Source organism: Myxocyprinus asiaticus, chromosome 42 (genome assembly GCF_019703515.2).
Source record: "Myxocyprinus asiaticus isolate MX2 ecotype Aquarium Trade chromosome 42, UBuf_Myxa_2, whole genome shotgun sequence".
In the NCBI taxonomy this organism is placed as follows: Eukaryota; Metazoa; Chordata; class Actinopteri; order Cypriniformes; family Catostomidae; genus Myxocyprinus; species Myxocyprinus asiaticus.
Window position 1 is genome coordinate 6,446,260 of NC_059385.1, and position 18,127 is coordinate 6,464,386.

An 18,127-nucleotide genomic window follows, 5' to 3' on the forward strand; every position below is an offset into this window, starting at 1 on the left:
TGCAGCGAGGATCACCCTGAAGCACTTTGATTTCATTGAAGCGCATCATTGTGCGTTCAGGATGTGCATAAGCGGTTTTGTACCACTCTATATAAGAGCCTTTGTTATTTCTTACTTGTCTTACTTTAATAGTTTTGTGCAATAAACATTGTAGTTATTTAGCCTATATTTTTTGTTGAACATCCATTAGTTACTATGTTGAAGTGCTGCACTTAGTGTCCGTATATCCCTCTGAAATATGTTTGATCGGGGTCATGTGAACATAACGGAGCCTAATTACATATTATTATCCTTAAAACTGACGCAAACAACTGACGACTAGTCGATTATGAAAACTGGTAGTTTTGCACATCCCTATTAGCTATGTTAAGTTTGTGTTCTGTAGACACAAACTTCACTTACAGAGATCCAGATCCCTGCTAAAAACAAAAATAATTAAAAAACAAACAAACAAAAAAACAGCTTAAACGAGCCTAAGGTGGTTAGGTGGCCTCTTGGTCTGATTTGCTGGTTTTTAGAGGGATTTGGTGCACCTCTGCTTGTCAAAAAAAGTAGAGACAGCTGTGAAACCTTATGAGGATTATTATAATCATAAAAAGTATGTCATATAAGGTGACTTGACCATGTAAATCTGAGTTAAATATGTTACCGTGATCCCTACCAAGTGATGAAACTGAAAATTTAATGCCTGTGGCATTTAAAGATCAGGCAACAGAGAGACTGTGAGATGAGCTCCACTGGTGAGTGGCTCCCACCCGACTGGTCTCAGAGATAGAACTGTGTGTGGGGGGAAAGTTCTTTGATGATGCAACTGTTTAGATGAATGGTAATCAAAAGTTAGAGAGAAAAAAGTTTTACTTTTGGTGTCAAAAATTGACACTGCTTTGTTGTCTCTCTAGAATTGCTCATTTGGGTCTTGTCAGCTCTCAAGGACACAGTAAAGGCAGTAGACCTGTAATCATGAGATGACCAGTCCATTTGTGGTGTAGTGGTGCACAAAAATAACACATTCCAGACTAAAGTGACAGTTGACCAGGGAACAATCAAGGTACTAAGAAAGGCTTTAAGCAGCATTCAGAAAGCACTGTTTTGAAAAGCTGTGTTGTTTTATGCAATTAAATTATGTATTGCCAACAAATTAAAGTTAGAACTGATTGCAAATTGGGTCCTTGGGTCCTTTTCGTTTGTATGTTTCCAGTTGTCGTATATTACTTACGGTAAATACGACACTGCCCTCTAGTGGTAATAAATTAATTCGTATATTTTGGTAGGTCTTAATGGCGTTTTGTCGGTAGATGTAGATGGTTTGTCGAATGTGGACACGGTTATGCATGCAGGAAAACACTAGTCAATTAAAATGGAACATTTGTCTCAAATTCCCATAAAAGTAATTATACAAGTGAGAAGAGAAGCGCTGAGCGTCCCATTTTTCTCGCCATGAGAGAGGGATTCATGTGGTTGCGCTTCGAGACTGCCCTCTAGCGGTGACAAGTAAAAGTCCTGCGTTTACGACGTTTCGTCAGTAGATGGCGATGTTGTAAGGTGCTTGTGCAGTGTGCTTGGTGTTTTACGGAAGCTCTGAACCGCACGGTGTTAAAAAAAAAATAAATAAAAAAAAAAATAAAAATAGTGTCAGTTCCTTCCTGAGCCTAAGTCTTAAATTTTTTTCTCTCTTCCTAAAATTTTTTTTTCTCTCTTCCAAATTTTTTTTTCTCTATTCCAAATTTTTTTTTTTCTCTCTTAAAAAAAAAAAAAAAAGTTTCTCTCTTCAAATGTTTTTTTTTCTCTCTTCAAAATTTTTTTTTTATCTTCTCTCTTCAAAAGAATGCATGCGGTACCAACCTTGGCCACCAGGTGTCACTATCAGTAAACTCTGTTGCTATATAGCTGAATAATACATTTATTATTTATTTAAGTGTTTGCAAACCTTAATCAAGACAAAATCAGGTTACATATGTTTGATATGGCATTCGTTGTCATGTAACAACTGGAGTTATTTTTTTGTTTGAAATTGTTGGTCTTTCTAAACCATCTATGCCATTTGCTCAGTGTTACATGGTGGAAGCGAAGGAATGTATTGAGGAAAACGGGAAACATGGCGAAATTATTATTATGTCTGTCCTTTTGAAGTGTTAGGAGTACATCTGGTAATGTTAATGTTGTTGTAAGTAATCTAATTTCTAAACAAAAAGATCATTTATAAATTAAATCCTTGCGACTGAACGGGGATGTCATGTGCAGACTTTCATGATGGAATTTAATTATAATAATATATTTTAATATAAAAAGTTGTCTATGCTTTTGAAACACACTGTCTACTGCAGAAGTGAAGAGTTCCAGATGAAGAATGTCAAATAAATATCCAAATATTGTTGGTCTGTCTAAACATGAGCTAGACAGTTACGCCGATGTAAAATGCTGATCCCAAACAAATTGGTGAGGGCTGAGGAATCACCTATAGTATCGCTCCCTGGGTTCCGCCGGGGGGAAGAACAGTAGGCTTCACACACCTGTTTTGTATTAGCAGTATGAGCGTGAAGCTATAAAAGTATAATGATTTCTGTTGTTAGGGGGGGTTTTGGTACTGCTAATTTTTTTGCCGGAGCTGCCGTGCCGGCACGTGGGCTGGCTGTTATTGCGAAAATGCCGTGAGTAAATTGGGAGGGGTTATTTGCGACTTCAGGGTAATCTTTGAACTCGAGGTTTAGGCGGCCACTGTTGATGTGTTCTATGAATGCTGTATCCCATGTCCGGTAGCGGGTTAGGAAGCCAGTAAGATAAAAGAAGTACCACAATAAGAAAATTCTCAGAGACTTAAATGAAGCACCACACAAGTGCTGGTCACATGGGCGTATTTTTGTATTTTTTTTCAATAGCTTACTTTCTGCTGCATTGTAATTTGATGTGATGTAATGTCATTTTTTTATTATCAGAGATGGCTCTCTGTACAGATCCTGCATCAGATTATTTATAATCTTCAACTGATGAAGCTCTTCTGTGACCTTTTGTGTTCATTAATAAACTGTGTGGCTGCAAAGCTGAAGTTCAAGTCTTCTGCTGCTGCTGTCCTGCTGTCCATGAATGGAAACACCTCTCTGGTTAAGAATGTCACTAAGCACGGCATCTTCTATTTGCCACCCAACATTTTGCCTTTGGCTTGGAAGTTGTAGGCAACCTGGTATTTCGGCATGTCATGAGTCGTGTAAGCTCCATATTTGGACAGCAGATCACAGAGAGTCTGAATGAACGCTGAGCCCAAAGGATGCATGAATGCACCGTAACCTACAGAACAAATGCAATACATGCATGTAAGTGAGGAACATTTTATTTAAGGAAACTATGTAGTGGAGATTCAGCACACTGTAAATCGTTAGAGATGCTGACCTGGGGCTGTGGCATACATGACATGGCATATTGACGGTGTCAATGGGAATGGACAAAAGCTCAGACATGTTCTCCTCTTCTTCTGAGAATGAAGAGCTGTCTCTTCACCTCCACCCAAATCATTTAGTCGACAAGCCTGCATAGCAGAAAGTCACGATAATCACATACATTCAACGGAAATGGCAACCAGACCCATCTTTCATGTGTTTCAGGAATTCTAAACTGGATTGTAAGGTTAACTATGTCTGTGTAAGCTTAGCACAGGCACAGACAGAAGAAAGGTCACAATAGTTTGTCTTTGAGGTTCTTTAACAGCTGTGGGAGAAAATTGTACCTGTATAAGGAAGAGTTTGTTCTTGCCCATCATTGACAGAACTCCAAAGTAGCTGTAGATCTTGGCCAGTTTCACAGGACATCCATCAGCACCAAACACAACACCCTCCTTGCCATGATTAGATATAATGCCTTCTAGCTCTCTGAGGATTAAGGACACATCATATAGAATAAGTTCAAACCAATGACATATTAGATGCTAGATGTTTTCTGGTCCAGGGCCAAAGCTGAGCACAAGCTGTCATTATAATATTTACAAGGACTGATTCACAATGGCACAATCTCTTTCATTTAAACTCACAGATCAAATTATATAAGCCTTTTTTCATAAAGTCATATGTTAACTCATATTTATTTATTTTAAATGGATAGCAACATTCAATTCTTTTGCATCCAAAAAGAAACAAGAGCAATAATAGGTACTGTTAAAAAGAGGTCACATTAGAGTAAAATTGCAGTTTAATCTGTATTTGCTAATAATCAAAGACAGTATTAATAGGCTACAATGCACAAACATGAACTTTGTACCCAGTATATTACTTTATATAACATGTTTCAATGAAGGGCTCTCATGCAAAAGACATAAAAAAAATAATAATAATAATTTAAATGTGTCTAGCATGGAAAAAGTTGACATGCTTGAGTTGAAGTTGAATTATTAGACTAAACATGTTTCAATATATCACGATGGGCACCCATTACCAGATTTAAACGCTTCATAGATCTCTTCTGCCTCCATGTCTTGTTTGATGACCATGGAGTAGCCAAGTTTGGTGAGAATTTTGTGAAGCCTCTGAGTGTCTCTCTAAACGGCCGTCCGCTTCATCAGACCCGCATCCATATAGAACTTTTCCACAGACACAATTAATGTCCTGTTCTTCACGCTCTTGTTTGCTATTCAAGCACTTGACCCTATCCTACTAATGCACTAACTTTCTTCCTTCTTCCTTCCATAAAAAAAATCAATAATTACAAGAAATATTTCCTTTTATGATCAGTCAGGAATAGGGTTGGGAACAGAGAAGTGGTTCTTGTTCAGAACCGGTTCCATTCTTTAAAAAAAAATACCGGAATTGTATGATCTTCATGACTTTTGGTTCTGTTAACGGTTTCCCTACGTGCAATTTTCCACCAAGGCAGATGGAACACTGCACTAAAATACTCTGAAAGTGTTTCCAGCCTGACATTTCAGCAGCAGCGCTGCCACCTACTGGATCTACAGCATAAAACACACAGCGCTATCAGTGTATTTTGATTCCCGAACGAATGACTCTCATGCATCGGCTCTTTTGAATCTAAAGCGCGAAACATACGGCTTTTCCGGTATATTCCGATTCGCGAACGAATGACTCTTAATGAGCCAGTTCTTTTGAATGTTGAATACTCCATTACAACTGAACTCGGTCTCAAATCACTTACAAAGCAAGTTAAGCAACCTAAAATTATCGATTTTGTCGTCAATACATTTAGAATGATTATAGGCTACTTTTTAAATGTAACATCTGTGTAATACATTTGCTTATGGACAGCTGCAAAGTTTTTTTGTTTTGTTTTTTGCCAGTAAAAACAAGGCTGTGAGGGATAAACTTACAGTTTGTTCATCTAATTTTCACAACTCGTGCTTTCTGGAGTTTTTTATCTACTGATTTTTTTGGAAAGGCATATTTTTTATGTTTCATCAGTTGAACGATCAACACTAATATAAACAACAGTACAACCCATTGATGAACTCCCAGCCTTGTTTTAATTCCCGTCAAAAATCGAATATGGCGTTACTATGAGTAAGGTCTATTGAAATGAAACATTTGAATCTCTGTCTACTCTACATACAGTATACATGTGTAATGCCACTATGTCAAGTTTCAACTGTTTGATAGACTGCTTTTTTCCTTGCCACATTATCTGGCATATCAGTACAAAATGAGAATTTCATGACAGACCAAAACCTGTTTTATTGTCTGAACTGCATGACCCTTTAGGTATTTATCAGTACATGTAGCTTATCCTGTATGATAAGTAAAACTGTGAATTCTGCTGTGTCCTCTGTGAAAACAGGACAGAAACAGCAATCAATTCATCTTACTGTAATATTTTTTTAACAATTTTTTTGTCTTTCCCTAACGCATTAGTGCCAAAATGTTCAAAACTCCTTTTTATATATTCTTAAAATGAAAAAGAACTATACTAAAAGAATTAGAACTATACTTTAACTCCAGTCATTAACATACCAAATGACTCAAAGGGAACATACACCAGTCATCATTTTAAACAGATGGAACTTGGCAGTTTAGTGTTTGTGACTAACATTCCGTGAAGTGCACTGATGAATTCCAGACTTGCTGTCAACTGTTATTCACATCACATCACACGAACACTTGCAAAAGTACAGACTGTGCAATATCCTGTTCACACCTTAAAGTAAATATGTTAAAGGTGAAGTATAATAATGACATAATCTGTGTCACAGACAGCTGGACACTACCTTTGTTTCAGTTTTATTTTGAATCCATTTACAACCATTCAGGATTATTATAACATTACTACTTCCCAGAATTAGTTAAATGACTTAATGTAATAAAATGATAACTGTTGAAATAGTTCATTTTAACCTGAAGAATATGGCTCTAGCAATGCCATGGTCATAGGCTTGATTCCCAGGGAACACACATATATTAGTGAAATGTTTTATATACCTTGAATGCACAGTCTCTTTGGATAAAAGCATCTGTCAAAGACATAAATGTAAATGGACATCGTCTTGTATATGTGTACAGCTGTGTCTAAATTCACTCATTTACATGTTGTAGAGCACAGCCTTGATAACACCAAGCCATGACTGCATTGTAAGTTGCTTTGGATAAGTGTCTACCAAATGTAATTAATTAAATCATTGAACTTCAATAATTGCCACAGTTTCTTAAAACAGAATGTTTTATTGAAAGACCACATATGTTACAGATGAACAGTAGCAAGAATTTTACAAAAACATGTTCTGTTCTTATAATTTAGATATTATCTTATTTTACTTTTTTTTATTTTTTTTTATTAAATACTCTGAAAATACTTTAAGACCATAAATAAATGGAAGTAACAAACACAATAAAATTCCCAGAGAGTTAAATGGAGCTTTATAAAAGAGGTCACATCCTTCTCTTTTCAGCCACTTCCTGCTGCAGATGTAACTTTACGTCACTTTATCTGTTTTATTATCAGTTTCAAATGAGATAATATGAACGATGGCTCAGAGATGGCTCTCTATACAGTTCCTGCATCAGATTCTTCATAAACTTCAGCTGATGGATCTCCTCTGTGATCTTTTCGGTTCATCAATAAACTGTGTGGCTGCAAAGCTGAAGTTCAAATCTTCTGCTGCTGCTGTCCTGCTGTCCATGAATGGAAACACCTCTCTGGTAAAGCGGGTCACAAAGCACGGCATCTGCTTTTTGCCACCCAACATTTTGCCTTTTGCTTGGAAGTTGTAGGCAACCTGGTATTTCAGGCGAGTCATGAGTTGTGTGAGCTCCAGATTTGGACCTCCTTCCTGTTCCAGCAGATCACAGAGAGTCTGAATAAACGCTGAGCCCAAAGGATGCATGAATGCACCGTAACCTACAGAACAAATGCAATACATGCATGTCAGTGAAGAACATTTAAGTTATATGTATGTACACATTGGGGTTTCTTCAACTACAAGCATATTTATATCCAAGGGGATGATCTTAAATAAAACTAACTGATTTTAATGTTTTTCTGTTTTTATTTAGAACATTCAATGCAAAGTATTTGTTAGTTATTATATTAATTATTTTAGAATTTTTCTTAAATTATGATCATCTAAATAAAGACTGGAATAAATGCCAGTTTAATATTTATTTTCTGGGAAATTAATTATTGACATTTTTACACAAATTGCAGCTGTCATTCCCACCACAACCAACGTTTATACATATATATATATATATATATATATATATATATATATATATATATATATATATTGATTATAGTTGATTTTATTAAAATATTGTCCATAGTAGAAGAAAAACCTATGTGTATGTGACTGCTACATCTACACTCTATGCAAAGTTTTTTGTTTATCATTCAGCACACTGTAAATCATTAAAGAGATGCTGACCTGGGGCTGTGGCGTACATGACTGCGGTGTCAATGGGAATGGAAAAAAGCTCAGACATGCTCTCCTCTTCCTCTGAGAATGAAGAGTCTGTCTCCACACCTCCATCCAACTCATGTCCTCGACAAGCCTGCAGAAAATCACGCATCACATATATTCAGTGGAAATTGGCAACAAGACCCATCTGTCATGTGTTTAAGGAATTCTAAACTGGATAGTAATGTTAATTATAGCACAGCAAAGAAAATGAGCTGAAGCACACACTTAGGAATATATTACATTTATGCATTTGGCAGACACTTTTATACAAAGCAACTTACAGTGCCCTTATTACAGGGACAATCCCCCTGGAGCAACCTGGAGTTAAGTTCCTTGCTCAAGGACACAATGGTGGTGGCTGTGGGAATTGAACCAACAACCTTTTGCTTACTAGTTCAGTGCTTTAGTCCACTACACCACCACCATGAGAGTTTATCTTTGAGACTGTTTAACAACTGTATGAGAAAATTGTACCTGTATAAGGAAGAGTTTGTTCTTGCCCGTCATTGACGGACCTCCAAAGTAACTGTAGATCTTGGCCAGTTTCACAGGACATCCATCAGCACCAAACACAACACCCTCCTCGCCATGACTGGATATGACGCCCACAAAACAGTCTTTTACTGTCTTCTTGCTCTCTGAGGATAGAAGACACATCACAAATAGTTAATGTCAGTGTTATGTGTCCATAAAAATATTGTACATCCTAAGGTGCCGAAATGGAATGGATAATGCAAGTTTTCTTTTTTAGCTCAGCTGTCCCTCAAAACAGAGAACAAGCTGTCATTATATCGTTTTTACACAGCTGCGGATTGATTTACACTCTTCCATTCAAACCCACTGACACAAATCGCATACTTTTCATCCTACATGACTTTTAGTCATTGGTTGACTAATGTTGCTCACATTATAGTATAAAACTTAATTCAATAGTCAAATGAGTCATGCTCCGCCAAAATATAATACCTGTCCCATATACACAATATATTACTAATTGTTTTTCAACAACAGCTATACAGATCATTGTTTAAAAAGAGGTCATATCAGCGATAAATTGCAGTTTTATCTGTGTTTGCTGATAAGTGAGGCCAGTGTTATGAACAATTTGAACAAATGTGGACTTTGTCCCCAGTATATTTCTTTATATAACATGTTTTATGGAGGAGCTTGCATGGCAAAATACAAAAAGTACATTGCAAATATGAAACATCAAATCCTGCTAAATATCTATATACTGTATCATGATGTGCATATATTACCGGCTTTGAACGCTTCATAGATCTCTTCTGCCTCCATGTCTTGTTTGATGACCACAGAGAAGCCGAGTTTAGTAAGAATTTTATGAAGTCTCTGCGTGTCTCTCTTTACACCCCTCCGCTTCATTAGATCCACATCCGGATAGAAGTTTTCCACAGACACAATTAATGCCCTGTTCCTCAGGCTCTTGCTTGCTGTGAAAGGCAATTTGCAAACAGACATCTTTCTCTCTATTTTTTTAAACACTGAAATCTAATCTGAGAATGAGAACTGAGAATAAGTTCAGCTGACTGGAAAGTCTACAATGTGAGCCTGTCTCAGCATCATACATACTGTAGGAGCCGCCCTCAATGAGTCTCATTTGCATGTCTGTCAGAGGTTACTAGCCAAATATGCAATATTTACTTCTTTAGCAACACCTTGTGTCATCACGCAATTTAAAATTTCCACGGTTATTACACAGGAAAAAAGATACAGTTCATTGAAAACACATTAAACTATTATAATAACATTCCTAAATACACTCACAAAAAATAAAACGTTGAATGAACTTAATAAAATTGAGGAAAATTTAATTACATTATTTTAACAAATATTATTTGTTTTGTTGTTATTTTTATGACCACTTAGACTCATCGAATGAACTTAATTTTTGGTTTGTTTGTTTAGATCACAAGTCTGAATAAATTCACCAAGTCTTGAACCACTCAGATTGAGGAACTAATTTTTATTAAAAAAACAAAAATTGGTCAGAAATGACTGGACAGCCTAGGAGGGTTAAGGAAAGTGTACAAGCAGCATAAATTCTTTTTTGAGCACCTATTATTGGCTTTTCACCAAAATCCATACAGTAAAACAATTATGAAACACATAATTCATGAAACAGAAACAATGAAAAAGGTAAACTACAAAAATATCAAACCATTATTTTAGCTTACAGAAATTGTCATTCACCAATTGTTTAAAATTAAAATTTGCCAAGTAAACTGTTTTTTGACAACTGGCCTAAATAAAAATGTGACAACATGCCCCAACCTGATGTTCATGAAAAATAGTGATGTTCCCTGAGAACCCATCCAGTTTATTTCTATCCTCATGAAGACGACACTTGCCAGCATGTATGCTAGTGTGGTTTTGTTGTTAACTATTACAAAAATATCATGATATTAGATTTGAAGTCTGAAGGACAGAAAAGTATTATTCTAATTCAAACTCAACATAAAAAACACTGCAGAGGAAAACAAGAATTTGTGCATGCAAAACAGAGATTCAATGTCAAAAGTGTTGAAAAGTATTTCCACGGCATTTCAATCTTTGGTCATTATTATTTATTTATTTTATTCCAAATTTCTCCCCAATTTGGAATGCCCAATTCCCACTACTTAGTAGATCCTTGTGGTGGTGCGGTTACTCACCTAAATCTGGGTGGCGGAGGACAAGTCTCAGTTGCCTCCACTTCTGAGACAGTCAATCCACGCATCTTATCACGTGGCTCGCTATGCATGACACCGTGGAGTTTGTGTATACCGGGTGGTCATATGAATTAATCTTGTGAATTGTACAATAATTTTTAAATTCCCCTAATGAATATATAGACTCATTTGTTGATGCTCTAAATGTCCCAAAGTCAATCTACTGTGGATTGTTAGCAGTATCAAATGTTTGCCAGGATAACTGACAGACCAACAATATTTGGATATTTATTTGACATTCTTCATCTGGAACTCTTCATTTCTGCAGTAGACTGTGTGTTTCAAAAGCATAGACAACTTTTTATATTAAAATATATTATTATAATTAAATTCCACCATGAAAGTCTGCACATGACATCCCCGTTCAGTCGCGAGGATTTAATTTATAAATGATCTTTTCGTTTAGAAATTAGATTACTTACAACAACATTAACATTACCAGATGTACCCCTAACACTTCAAAAGGACAGACATAATAATAATTTCCCCATGTTTCCCGTTTTCCTCAATACATTCCTTCGCTTCCTCCATGTAACACTGAGCAAATGGCATAGATGGTTTAGAAAGACCAACAATTTCAAACAAAAAAATAACTCCAGTTGTTACACGACAACGAATGCCATATCAAACATATGTAACCTGATTTTATCTTAAGGTTTGCAAACCCTTAAACAAATAATAAATGTATTATTCAGCAATATAGCAACAGAGAAAGCATTAAAAGCATAAGATTACAAGTTTACTGATAGTGGCACCTGGTGGCCAAGGTTGGAACCGCATGCATTTTTTTGAAGAGAGAAAAATTTTTTTTGGAGAAAAACAAATTTTTTTTGAAGAGAGAAAAAAAAATTTTGAAGAGAGAGAACATTTTTTTTATTTTTTTTTTTGAAGAGAGACATTTTTTTTTCCACCTTGCGGTTCAGAGCTTCCGTAATATAGCCTATAAAATTGTCCACATTTTAAAGCCAACTGTGTTGTGAAAGATGGATTTAATATTTATTTTTAATTCCCATGGTGACAGCTTCCAGGGCAATGACAGTGGAAATTATTTTTATAGCTTTTTGTAGCCAAGACTTAAAGATATTTGCCTATACAGAAACTGACTTTCCAATATGAACTTGGAATTTGTTTTTTGTTTTTTTCCCCTTCCTATCTCGGCTAATCGCCTGGTCCACACTCCAGTTCAGTAGGTGGCGGTAATGCACCTGTAAGCTGGTTTGCCAATAAACCCTAAAAGAAGCAGAAGAATAAACCAACCCTGAGAAACACAGTACATTCAGTGCGGGTTGGAGTGTCGTGTCCCTCCCGGCCTGAGGGTGACAGCAGACCCCACAGGTTCGCCGGCAGAAGAGTGTGTTGGGTAGTGCACGCGCGTGTGGAGTGTCTGTTAACGTGGAAAGAGAACCTTGCAGAGGTAATAATAATCTGCTTAACTGTAAAAGTTACCATTCTTTTTAACTATATTTAACTTTAAATTATATAATGTTGGAATACTGAAACCGAACACAGCTGTTTTGAATGGCTGTTTGGAGCATTAAACGAGGTTTGTTTTGGACAGACATGAGTGTGAAACTAATGTCCGATTCTGCTCACTGTTTTCTTTGACACTTTTAATCAAAATACTTGAAAATGTTCAGTCCAGTTTCCTTGACGGTAATTACAGTGATGTCTGTTGGCTTTAGGGTGTAATCAAACATATTTGTGATTTGCAGAATTTAAAGTGTGTGACTTTCCAAAGAGAAAGCAGCTTTGAAGATATGCCTTCAAAAAAGAAAAATGCAATTCCTGACAGGTTCGTATTGATTAGTATAGTGAAGTTTGGTAAGCTGAGAGGGATCATTCACTCGAAAATTAAAATTCTTTCTTACTTTCTTCCATGTAACATAAACTAAGACATTACGCAGAATGTTACCCTCAGTCACCATTCACTTTCACTGCAACTTTTTTTTTTCTCCATACAATGAAAGTGAATGGTGACTGAGGTTGTCAGTACCAACCATTCTGCCTTACATATCCATTTTGTGTTGCACAGAAGAAAGTCAAACAGTTTGGAATGACATGAGGATGAGTATATAATGACAGAATTTTTATTTTTGGGTGAACTGTCCCTTTAAGTGTATCTGTTCACAATCCTGTGTGTACCGTTAAGATGGACAGATTATACGGCAGTGGGTAAACGGATCCCAGGAACACGTTTCATCACCTTCAAAGTTCCTTTAAAACAGGTTTGAAGACTTCACACTTGAAGAAATCCTTTATTTTTTTCCACTTCAAATGATCATGTGAACTTATTATTTACTCCAGTGATACCTATTCTTTCTGTTGTAGTCTTTCAGATATCAGTTAACACAGTCACAAGTCTTTGGACCGTTTGATCTTGTGCATATGTTGGAGAAGGAAGGCCAAGAATTGGGTCTTATTATTGATCTCACTTTCACAACTCGCTACTATAAACCACAGGTAGGATTTACAGTGTTTCCCACTCACAGCCTCCTTGTTGGCCAATCCGGCTTGTCAACTTTGGTACCGTTTATGCGTACTTGATCTACTAATTGTTCAGTTCTAAATGTGTGATTGTGTTTGTGTAAGGATTTGCCAGACACGCTGCACCACTTGAAAATTTTCACAGCCGGGCATGAAGTGCCGAATAATGCCACGATTCTCAGTTTCAAGAAAGCCGTCAGGCGGTTTCTGCGTGAGAATGAAAACAATGGTGAGTTAAATTTTTTTTTTTTTTTTTTTATAAAGACAGCTTGCATTAATTAAAGATCATATTCATATTCCTGCTTTTTATGTGAACAATTCATCAATGCAGATTGTTCCAAAGAACAAAGTCGTCTTCGTTATCTTTCATCAAAAAGAAATAACTTGCTCTGCACCAAGCGAAGTGTCACCATGTCACCAAGCCCTCTTTTTTCAACCACATGACATAGAGACTGCTTTTCATGATCCAATCCATTCCCTATAAATACAGTCAAGTCTTGTCCTACTTTTTTTTTTTTTTTGCATTAAATATCTTGTTTCAAGTGGAAAAACTTCACATTATGGAAGTAAAATGGTCGGACCCCTGGAGTCGCGAGTTCGAATCCAGGGCGTGCTGAGTGACTCCAGCCAGGTGTCCTAAGCAACTAAATTGGCCCGGTTACTAGGGAGGGCAGAGTCACATGGGGTAATCTCCTCGTGGTTGCTATAATGTGTGGTTCTCGCTCTCGGTGGGGCGCGTGGCGAGTTGTGCGTGGATGCCAAGGAGAATAGCGTGAAGCCTCCACGTGCTACGTCTCCGTGGTAACATGCTCAACAAGCCACGTGATGAGATGTGCGGATTGACGGTCTCAGACGCGGAGGCAACTGAGATTCGTCCTCAGCCCCCCGGATTGAGGCAAGTCACTACGCCACCATGAGGACTTAGAGCGCATTGGGAATTCCAAATTGGGGAGAAAATTACACACACAAAAAAGCATTTGCCATTTTCTTTCTTGCAGATAAGCTGATTGGTGTTCATTGCACGCATGGTTTGAATCGCACTGGCTATCTTATATGTCGGTATGTCAGTTCATTTTCTTGTTGATAGTTTACAAGCATACCAGCCGTAGTTGTGATCAGTTCATTGTATTTAGATGAGTTAATACATCCAGCATTGGTCAATGTGAAATATTTTATCACAGATACCTCATTGATGTTGATGGAATGGAGCCTAGGAAAGCGATTGAATGTTAGTATGCACAATTTCAGTAAAGTTATTATGAAATGTTTTTGGTAACTTCACAGTAAGGTTCTATACATTAACATTAGTTAATGCATTAGATATCATGAGCTAACAATGAATACTAATTAATGTTTCTCAATATTAATGTTAATTTATAGATACTATGAATAATAGTTAATTCATAACGCATTAAGTAATGTTAACATATGCATCTTTTAATATAAAAATGTATCAGTATATGTAGAAATGAACTAACCAAGATTAACACATGCTGTGAAAACATCGTTTATTGTTAGTTCATGTTAACCTTTAAGGTAAGAGAGGTTAACATATTCAACATTATTACCATATTTTAGATATACTGTCTGTTGGTTTTGTGTGTACATGTTATTAATTATAGACATGTTCTTTAGTTATTGGTATTAAATGCTCTGGCAATTTTTCCAGTGTTCAATGCTTCTAGGGGACACTCAATAGAGAGGCAGAACTATATTGATGATCTGAGAAGGGGGCCCAAGAGAAGGTGAGGTGATCTACACAAGATTACTGCTCTCATTTAGAGTAGTTTATCATTTTAATTTAATGATCTTGCATGCAGTAATGTGGGAATCGAGGAACCAGACCAAGACCCCACTCAGGGATGTGCAAACAGGACACAACATGATGTACTTCCTCATCAAAGAGAACAACATTACCATGACCCTACTTTTAATGGATGGCGGCCTCATCCAGGACACAGAAAAGCCCAGAACAAATATGTGTAGGCTTCTACACCATTAAGATTTTTAAGGGTGTTTTCTGAATGTTGTTGTCAGTCTTTGTTAAAATGGATTTTATTTGATGTCAGTATGTTAACAAAGTAGACTCTATTTACTTAAAGGGATAGTTCACCCAACAAAAAAAACTCTCATCATTTACTCACCCTCATGCCATTTCAAATGTGTATGACTTTCTTCTGCTGAAAAGAAATGAATATTAGAAGAATATTTTAGCTCTGTAGGTCAATAAAATATCAACAGTGTCCAGAACAGCCCTTCTCAGCGCTCTTCTCTTCCAAGAGTTCTTTTGTTTTCAGCAATTCGTATTCTTCGTACATATCGGCACCTACTGGGCAGGGAGGAAAATTAAAAGTAAAAAAGGACCAAAATGTTGATCTGTTTCTCATCCACACCTATTATATCACTTCTTAAGATATGGATTTAATCACTGGTGATTTATGGACTATTTTTATGCTGTTGTTTTCATTTCTAGGTGAACTATTCCTTTATACACATTGCTGATCTTATTGTGCATGAATCATCCATGCATATTATTGCAAAGAATTTTTTTTTTTTTTTAGCTTCGTAATCTTTTATAAAAATGTTATAACTTGTCCACCTTTGGGGGAAAAAAAAACTTTTTGTCAGTTGCCAGTTGTTGTTGTTAATTTAATTAAAGTTACATCAATAATAGCAAATAGTGGAGGGGCCTGGGTAGCTCAGTGAGTATTGAATCCTAGTCACGAGTTCGAATCCAGGGTGTGCTGAGTGACTCCAGCCAGATCTCCTAAGCACCCAAATTGGCCTGGTTGCTAGGGAGGGTAGAGTCACATGGGGTAACCACCTCATGTTCGCTATAATGTGGTTCTCGCTCTCAGTGGGGCGCGTGTTGAGTTGTGTGTGGATGCCGGTAACGTGCTCAACAAGCCACGTGATAAGATGCGTGGATTGATGGTCTCAGACTCTGAGATTCGTCCTCCGCCACCCGGATTGAGGCGAGTCACTACGCCACCACGAGGACTTAGAGCACATTGGGAATTCCAAATTGGGGAGAAATAACAGCAAATAGTAATAGATAAAAAAACAATACCATTGGGACACGTTTAGATGCTCTCGAGGATGAACTTTACATTCAGTCTTCACATTCCAGTCAAGTAACTACAAACTCGCTTTCAGGTCTGACCCAATTCTGGTGTGGAACAACCCATTTTTTACGACCCAATTGATTCCTGAAAGACAATGAAAGTACCACCCATACAGATATATTACAGAAGTTTAATGGCTTAATATCGAGTTAAAAATGTTGTTTGAAGAATGTTGTTCCTTACACATTCTCACAATCTCATCTCTGTGTTACCTTCCTTCTCAGTCCATTCCACCAGAAGAACAACACAAAGCGGTTTGGACCGCCTGATCAAGTGCCTTATCATTCACCCATGGGCATGAGACCCCCTCATCCCAGCCAGAGTCAACTGAGACCCCCTCGTCCCAGCCAAAGCTTTGGCTCTACAGCCCCCTGTCCATCTCAACTGCATGCCGACATGTTTGGCAAGCCGTGCAGACTTCCCACTCCAGAGGGTTCTAAAGAACCCCAAGGACCTCATAGGAAACATCGGAAAAATCGTAAGAAAGGATGGAAAAATAAGACTTCATATGGAAACAGAGGAGACTCTCAGTAATCAGACTCTCCTGTGCAACCAAAACCAAACAAAAATTGCTCTTTCTGTGGAGAAATTATGGTTATTCTTGGTAAATTGATGTGGTCTCTCTAAAAGTTGACTATTTTATTGGCCTCTGCTAGTTAACAGCACTATGAGATGTGTTGGTCAGAGAGATTTTATTTTCAGCTATTATTTGGTCATTTTATCATCCAATTTAATATGCGATCTATAACACCTTCTTCCTTGAATTCCTGTTGTCACCTGCCTTTATGCCCGCAAAAAACAAACCTTTGTTTTTAGCATTAAATCTACTTCTTAGTATTTGAGGGCAGTTTTATTATGTTTAATTGTGTATTCATGGCATTTTGTGACCAGACAGTTTGTGTGCTTGACCTCTGACTCAGTTGGCTAAAATTGGACATGCATACAATGTTTTAAAAAAAAAAAAAAAAAATCAAATTAAATATCTCTAAGTGCAATAAATTGTTGCTTTTTTTTCCAAGTTTTGTATAATTTATTTTGACACCTACGCAGTATGAGCCTTTCTGCTACAAGTTGCTAACTCCCGTATCCTAAGAGAGCCTGCCTGAAATGGTACTATATTTAATGAAGTCACGAAGTCATTTGAGAGACTGGTGTTGGCCCACCCGAAGGACATCACTGGACCCTTTCTAGATCCCCTTCAATTTGCTTATCGAGCAAACAGGTATGTGGATGATGCAGTCAACTTGGGATTGCATCATATCCTGCAACATCTGGACAAACCAGGGACATATGCAAAGATCCTTTTTGTGGACTTCAGTTCACCATCATCCCAGCTATTCTCCGGACTAAATTACACCAACTCTTTGTTTCCCATGTCTATCTGTCAGTGTATTACCAGCTTTCTGACAGACAGGCAGCAGCTTGTGAGATGGGAAATTTACTTCCAGCACCTGTACGATCAGCACTGGTGCCCCCCAGGGATGTGTGCTCTCCCCACTACTCTTCTCCCTGTACACCAACGACTGCATTGCCAAGGACCCCTCTGTCAAGCTCCTGAAGTTTGCAGACAACACCACTGTCATCGGCCTCATCCGAGATGACGATGAGTCTGCATACAGAAGGGAGGTTAAACAGCTGGTTGTCTGGTGCAGTCAAAACAACCTTGAGCTGAACACGCTCAAAATGGTGATTGGTGAAATGGTGAAATGATTGTGGACTTTAGGAGGAACCCCCCAACACTGTCCCCCCCTCACCATTATAAACAGCACTGTGGCAGCAGTGGAGTCATTCAGGTTCCTGGGCACTACCATCTCACAGGACCTGAAGTGGGAGACACACATTGACTCCATTGCCAAAAAGGCCCAGCAGAGGTTGTACTTCCTTCGCCAGCTGAGGAAGTT

General features: G+C 37.5%; 2 protein-coding genes and 1 pseudogene across 7 annotated transcripts; 1 reads left to right on the top strand and 2 right to left on the bottom strand.

Annotated features, from left to right (window-relative positions):
- Positions 1-2,977: 2,977 nt before the first annotated feature.
- Positions 2,978-4,474, bottom strand: LOC127432262 (caspase-3-like; annotated as a pseudogene).
- Positions 4,475-6,734: 2,260 nt separating this feature from the next.
- On the bottom strand, positions 6,735-16,444 carry LOC127432990 (caspase-3-like). 2 transcript variants are annotated; one of them, XM_051684567.1, is made up of 5 exons: positions 16,172-16,444; positions 9,148-9,339; positions 8,363-8,526; positions 7,853-7,979; positions 6,735-7,326 (listed from the first exon to the last, which is right to left on the bottom strand). In XM_051684567.1, the coding sequence occupies exons 2-5, from the start codon at positions 9,269-9,271 to the stop codon at positions 7,007-7,009; spliced, it is 735 nt and encodes a 244-aa protein (XP_051540527.1). In that variant the 5' UTR covers positions 9,272-9,339; positions 16,172-16,444; the 3' UTR covers positions 6,735-7,006. The 2 variants fall into 2 exon arrangements, with proteins under 2 accessions (XP_051540527.1, XP_051540526.1); XM_051684566.1 differs by lacking the exon at positions 16,172-16,444 and having other exon boundaries at positions 9,148-9,490.
- dusp11 (dual specificity phosphatase 11 (RNA/RNP complex 1-interacting)) lies at positions 11,891-17,244 on the top strand. Of its 5 annotated transcripts, none has more exons than XM_051684557.1 (10): positions 11,891-12,031; positions 12,330-12,409; positions 12,733-12,842; positions 12,946-13,077; positions 13,207-13,330; positions 14,100-14,160; positions 14,283-14,329; positions 14,771-14,846; positions 14,922-15,083; positions 16,451-17,244. In XM_051684557.1, the coding sequence occupies exons 2-10, from the start codon at positions 12,394-12,396 to the stop codon at positions 16,758-16,760; spliced, it is 1,038 nt and encodes a 345-aa protein (XP_051540517.1). In that variant the 5' UTR covers positions 11,891-12,031; positions 12,330-12,393; the 3' UTR covers positions 16,761-17,244. The 5 variants fall into 5 exon arrangements, with proteins under 5 accessions (XP_051540517.1, XP_051540521.1, XP_051540519.1 ...); XM_051684559.1 differs by having other exon boundaries at positions 11,897-12,031; positions 12,767-12,842; XM_051684558.1 differs by having other exon boundaries at positions 12,022-12,160.
- The last annotated feature ends 883 nt before the right edge of the window (positions 17,245-18,127 follow it).